Genomic DNA, 5,622 nt, shown 5'->3' with positions numbered 1-5,622 from the left:
GAGATGATGGACGGCCGCCTCCTGGAGCACCCGCATGCCCAGTTCGGGGGCTCGCTGGGCGGCGTGGTGGGCTTCCCCTACCCGCTGGGCCACCACCACGTGTACGAGCTGGCGGGCCACCAGCTGCAGTCGGCCGCCGCCGTGCCCTTCTCCATCGACGGCCTGCTCAGCGGCTCGTGCGCCGCCGCCGCCTCGGTGGTCAACCCCGCGCCGCTGCTGCCCGCGGCCTGCGGGGTGGGCGGCGACAGCCAGCCCTTCAAGCTGTCCGGTAGGCGCGGGGGGCGGGCGGCGGGGCGGGCCCTCTGGGGAGAGGAGTTAGTTTCGGGTGGTCGCGGAACCGGCGCCCTTGGGTCCCGCCCGGACCCGCACAGGGCGTGGCGCCCGCTCGGCGGCCCGGACCCAGGGCGGCGGCGTGGGGGGCGGACCTGGCTCCCGCCGTGTCTGAGCCGCGGGCGCCCGTGCTCGCCCGCAGACTCGGGGGACCCAGACAAGGAGAGCCCGGGCTGCAAGCGGCGGCGCACCCGCACCAACTTCACCGGCTGGCAGCTGGAGGAGCTGGAGAAGGCCTTCAACGAGAGCCACTACCCCGACGTGTTCATGCGCGAGGCGCTGGCGCTGCGCCTCGACCTGGTCGAGTCCCGAGTTCAGGTAAAGACCCGCGTCCCCCGAGCCCGCGCTCGCCCGCGCGCCGGCCCTTTGTTCAGGCGGAGCCGCAGCCTCGGTCCCGGGCCCGCCTGGCGCCCGCCTGCCGGCTGGAAGGCGGCGGCGGCGGCGGGTGTTCTGGGGCCCGGCGTCTCTTGGGGAGGAGCGCGGGAGTCCCTGGAAGTCGAGGCGGCTCGGGAGGGGCCGGCGGCTGCCCCAGAGTAGCAAGCACAGCAGCTGCGTCCCAGCCGGGGAGCCGCGCGGGGGCTCTGGCGACCTGGAGACACGCGGGCTCGGCGGCTGGCGGAGGGGCGGCGGCGGGCCCAGGGCAGGGGAGGGAGACCGGCCTCGCCCCTCGCGGGCTCTGCCGGCAGCCTGGCCCCAAGGCGTTTGCTTACCTTTCGCCTCCAAGCTATTCAGATGGAAACGCGTACTCATCCAGCGCTTTGCAGGGGCGGGCAGCTCGAGGAAGGGGGGGGCAGAAACTTAAACAATTAACACACCGAGGAGAAGGGTGTCTGCGTCTGCAATGCCGCCGGCACAGTTACAGGTCTTCTTACCCGCGACCTGATTTTCACTCGGAGACTGACTGGTATTCTTTTAGAAAACACAGCATCAGTTCGGTGGAGTAAAAATTTGAGATGAATTGTGCGTAATTGGATGTTTCCCTGAAGTACAGACATCTTCCGGGTGGGGACTGGGTGCAGGGTGGCACTGGGCTTTCGGGAGGCCGCTGGCAGAGCCCGGGCAGCCCCCAGAGCTTTGTCTGAAGGTGCTCTTCCCGAGCTCGGCCTCTGCTCAGGGCCTCTGCAGTGGCCGTAACCGTGTCTTAAGTGAAGTCAAGAACTCTTCACGTCTCCCCTGTACAATGACCGATTCTTGCTGACAAGGCAGCCTGGTTTGCACCCCCAAGAAAGTATTTTGAAAAGCTGGTGGTGGGAGAAAGGGCAGTTACAGCCTTGCAGAGGTTGCAAGTTAGCACCCACCTTGGCATGACAGGCTGCCTGTGACCACGCCGGGCCCACTCCGGCAGCCTCTCTGTGGCCACCACAAAGGATAGGAAGAGGGGCAGGACTGAATCGCGCGGAGACTGCTTGAGGCTTGGCTGGGGTTTGTGTCCCGGCAGAGCCGGGATCCGGGGCTGCTGTCCCCTCCCCCCAGTCCGGCGTGCTGGCCAGGACAAGGCCTGCAGAGAGAGTGGAAGAGGCAGGATGGCCACCGCCTCTTCTACGCCAGGCCTGGCAGCTGGCCTCCTGCTTCCCTGCCTCCCCCACCCTGTCCCGAAAGCCAAGTGCAGTCGGTTTGAGAGCACCGTTTGGGTGCCTGGGCGTGAAGCCTCCAGAAAGAGGAGGTGTGCGAATGTGTGGGGAGGGAGGCTACTTACGCTCCCCTCCCCCGAGTTGGACTTGGCTTCCCGGGCCCTTGTAGAAGAAGGTCCTGGTTTCCCTTCACTGGGATGCCAAAATCTGGGTTGTGACTCAGTCTCCAGGGGGCCGAAGACAGGTGTGAAGGGCGGCTGAGCCCAGCCGCCTGGTGTCCTCGGGCCAGACGGTCAGCGCCCGGCCCGGTGGGCTGCTTAGAGCACGAGCTGTGAGAAGCCAGGAGGGGCAAGGCTGGCCCCTGCTCTCTACCTCCGGACCAAGAACCCGATGCCCTGGGTCAGGGCCACACTGGCCCTGCCCAATGGAGGGGCAGCTCCCAGTCCCCCCAGGTGAGAAGCTAGAGTGGGAAGCTGGGCGAGAGGCCCCCTCTCCCTCTTTGGGGTGGAAAAGGTGTCCTTTGGAACCTGCAGATTGAGCGCAAAACCCAGAGCAGGGCCGGCCTGGCCCAGCCGAGGTTGTGCAGGCCTGTCTGGGGGAGCGGGGAGGCCCGCAGCCCCGCAAGCCCTTCGGCTGATCTGCCTCTCTTCCCGCTCGGCTCCTCTAGGTCTGGTTCCAAAACCGCCGGGCCAAGTGGAGGAAGAAGGAAAACACGAAGAAGGGCCCTGGGCGGCCGGCTCACAACTCGCACCCGACCACGTGCAGCGGCGAGCCCATGGACCCCGAGGAGATCGCGCGCAAGGAGCTGGAGAAGATGGAGAAGAAGAAGCGCAAACACGAGAAGAGGCTGCTGAAGAGCCAGAGCCGCCACCTGCACTCGCCCGGCGGCCTGTCCCTGCACAGCGCGCCCAGCTCCGACAGCGACAGCGGCGGCGGCGGCCTGTCCCCGGAGCCGCCCGAGCCGCCCCCGGCCGCCGCCGCCAAGGGCCCCGGCGCGCACAGTGCCGGCGCCGCGGGTTCCGCGCCCGCCCCGCCCGGCGAGCCGCCCGCGCCGGGCACCTGCGACCCTGCCTTTTACCCGAGCCAAAGAAGCGGCGCCGGCCCGCAGCTGCGGCCAGGCCGGCCCGCGGACCAGGACGCGGCGCCCTGTGCTCCCGGGGCGGCGGCGGAGCGCGGCGCGGCGGGCCTGCCCAAGGCCAGCCCGTTCAGCGTGGAGAGCTTGCTGTCCGACTCGCCGCCGCGCCGGAAAGCCGCCCCGGCCAACGCCGCCGCCGGGCTGGACTTCGCGCCCGGGCTGCCGTGCGCGCCGCGGACCCTAATCGGCAAGGGCCACTTCCTGCTCTACCCCATCACGCAGCCGCTGGGCTTCCTGGTGCCGCAGGCCGCGCTCAAGGGCGGTGCGGGTCCCGAGCCCGCGCCCAAGGACGCGCCGCCCGCGCCCGCCGCGCCGCCCGCGGCCCCCGCTCAGGCCAGCTTCGGGGCCTTCCCGGGGCCCGGCGGTGCTGCGGACTCGGCCTTTGCGCGCCGCAGCCCCGACGCCGTCCCCTCCCCGGGGGCCCCGACCCCGGCGCCTTTCCGGGACCCAGCGGTGGCCGAGGGCGGCCACGGGGACCGCTCAGACGTGGGGGCCGCCTGCCCAGAGGCTCCCCCGCCGCCGCCGCCACTCCCGCCGTCGCCCGGGGCTGGAACGCGGGCGCCCAGCCCCGCTGGGGAGCCGGCCATTTGCGGGGGCCCCGAGCCAGGCGCCACGGCCGGACCCAGCGCCCTGGATGGCGAGGAGGTGGACATGGACTGAGGGCGGCGGCCGCGAGAGTTCAGCCGCCCTGCGCTGGTGGCTCCGGCTCCGACTCACAACAAAATCAGGTGATCGGCTTAGAAATACTGCTTTTCTTCTGCTTTCTCCCCCCGCCCCCCCTTTTTAAAAAAAAAACACACACGCTGTGTCAACTCGGACCTAGGCAGCAACCGCAGGACTTGGGGTGCGACGCTCCTCTCAAGGGATTAAAAAGAAACAAGAAAGAAACAAGAAAACCGAACCCACATCCCCCCAAACCCACAACAAGAATCCTCAGCCTTGTAAAGTGCAAAAATGTCTAAGAATATTTATATATGTACCATTTTTGATAAATAAAGCTGGTTAAACGCAAGCTCTCAGGTCCATCTTTTTCAAATTTCCGAGTCCCCCCCCGCCCCCCCATTTTCCATGCCTCTCCCCCGGGGCGGGGCGGGGCGGGGCGGGGCCGAGGCTGCTCGCCGCCCCCGGGTCTGCGCCTAATGCCTCCTTTTGTGTGGTGTGTTTGTGTTTTCTGATTGAACAAATTTATGCATCTGCAGCTCCCCTCTCCCGCCCTCCCCCGCGCCCCCGCCTGCCCCGCGCCACACACAGGCGCGCACACGGGCACACGCGCCCCCGCGCGCACCGCCTCCGCTGGCACAGGCCGGGCGCGCGGCGCGGGGTGACGGAGCCGGGGGCTGCGAGGGCTGGGCCGCTGGGCTCCTGCGGAGTTTTGATATGAAAGTAATTATTTTCCGGTGGCTGCTGCGGGGACCGGGTTTCTTGCCCAAAGGGTTATTATACATTACCGATTTCTAGTGATATGAAATCACATAAACTTCTTACAATAATAGAATTAGCATGAAAGGCTGGGGTGTCAAATTGAAATTGGAGAATCTAGCGCGGGCAGCCGGGGGAGTGCGCGCACGCTGGAGCGGAGACGGGCCGTGGGGCGGCATTTTCATGAGCCGCGGCGCTCCTGCAGCGGCTGTATTAAGATAGATGCCCCATGATATCCCTCATTGTTCTGTCGCTTATATTGATGTTCTGCGCTATCAGCCTATTGATCATGTGTCGCCCGTAATAGGACAGGCGCCGCCAACGCGCCTCTTTACAAAAGCAGTGCACATTTGTTCTAATAGGGTCCGGGTCCCCGGGGGACCCTTCGGGGGCTTCAGGACATCTGCAGCGAAGAAATATTAGCAAACTTGGCTGGAGCCTGCAGCCGGCCCCCGCCCCCGCCCCCGCCCCCGCCCCGGAGGGAGCCTCCACCCATCCGCCTCCCCCCCCAAAATCCCAACCCGCCCTCCTCCGTCTTCCTGGGCCCTGGGTCCTCGGTGCCTCAAAAGCCACCAATTCCCCAAGAAATTGGGATCCCAATTATTAAAACCATTAATTCCACCGAGGCTGAGCGGGGTGGAATTATGTTTACAGCCTCGTTAAATGTCCCTGATCCCTCCTGGTCATCGGGCCTTTATTTGCAAATAAATTGAGAATAATCAGAAGGACAGCTTTCCTCCTCGCGCGGGTGCAAATGAATTTCGGAGCCCGAGTCCCTTTAATAATATTTACATAATTTTCGCTCAGTGACTCTGATATTTGCTCTCTAGGAGACCGAGCTTATAGGAAAAATAATTAGATCAAAAGAAAAGAGAGACGGGGAAGGGAGCGCGGGAGGGGGTGGGATCCGCAGGAAGGAGACAGCGGCGCTGGCGGCGCGGCTCGGGGCAGGTCGCCCCCAGGCGGGGCGCGGAGTTGGTGTGGAGGGGCCAGGGCCCCCGGAGCAGGTAGCTAGGGTTCAGCCGCGGCCGGGGGGGGGGGCAGGTCCGGTTCCTGGCTTCCGCAGCCCCCCTTCTCCACTGACCAGCCGGCCGGCCGGCCGGACAGCAGGGCCTCGAACCCTTTGTCTCGGGCCAGTCCGGTCTGGCCTCGGCCTGCAGTCAACTC

General features: G+C 66.2%; 1 protein-coding gene across 1 annotated transcript; it reads left to right on the top strand.

Annotated features, from left to right (window-relative positions):
- Positions 1-3: 3 nt before the first annotated feature.
- On the top strand, positions 4-3,993 carry UNCX (UNC homeobox; the record flags this gene model as incomplete). The annotated part of the gene is made up of 3 exons (XM_081135782.1): positions 4-268; positions 473-648; positions 2,569-3,993. 3 exons carry the CDS (start codon positions 4-6, stop codon positions 3,694-3,696), a joined length of 1,569 nt encoding a protein of 522 aa, XP_080991908.1. The 3' UTR covers positions 3,697-3,993.
- Positions 3,994-5,622: the final 1,629 nt, after the last annotated feature.

Source organism: Miniopterus schreibersii (assembly GCF_964146895.1).
Source record: "Miniopterus schreibersii genome assembly, chromosome: 4".
In the NCBI taxonomy this organism is placed as follows: Eukaryota; Metazoa; Chordata; class Mammalia; order Chiroptera; family Miniopteridae; genus Miniopterus; species Miniopterus schreibersii.
The sequence above is the reverse complement of the archived record's forward strand: the minus strand, read 5'-3'. Positions and strand labels throughout refer to the sequence as shown.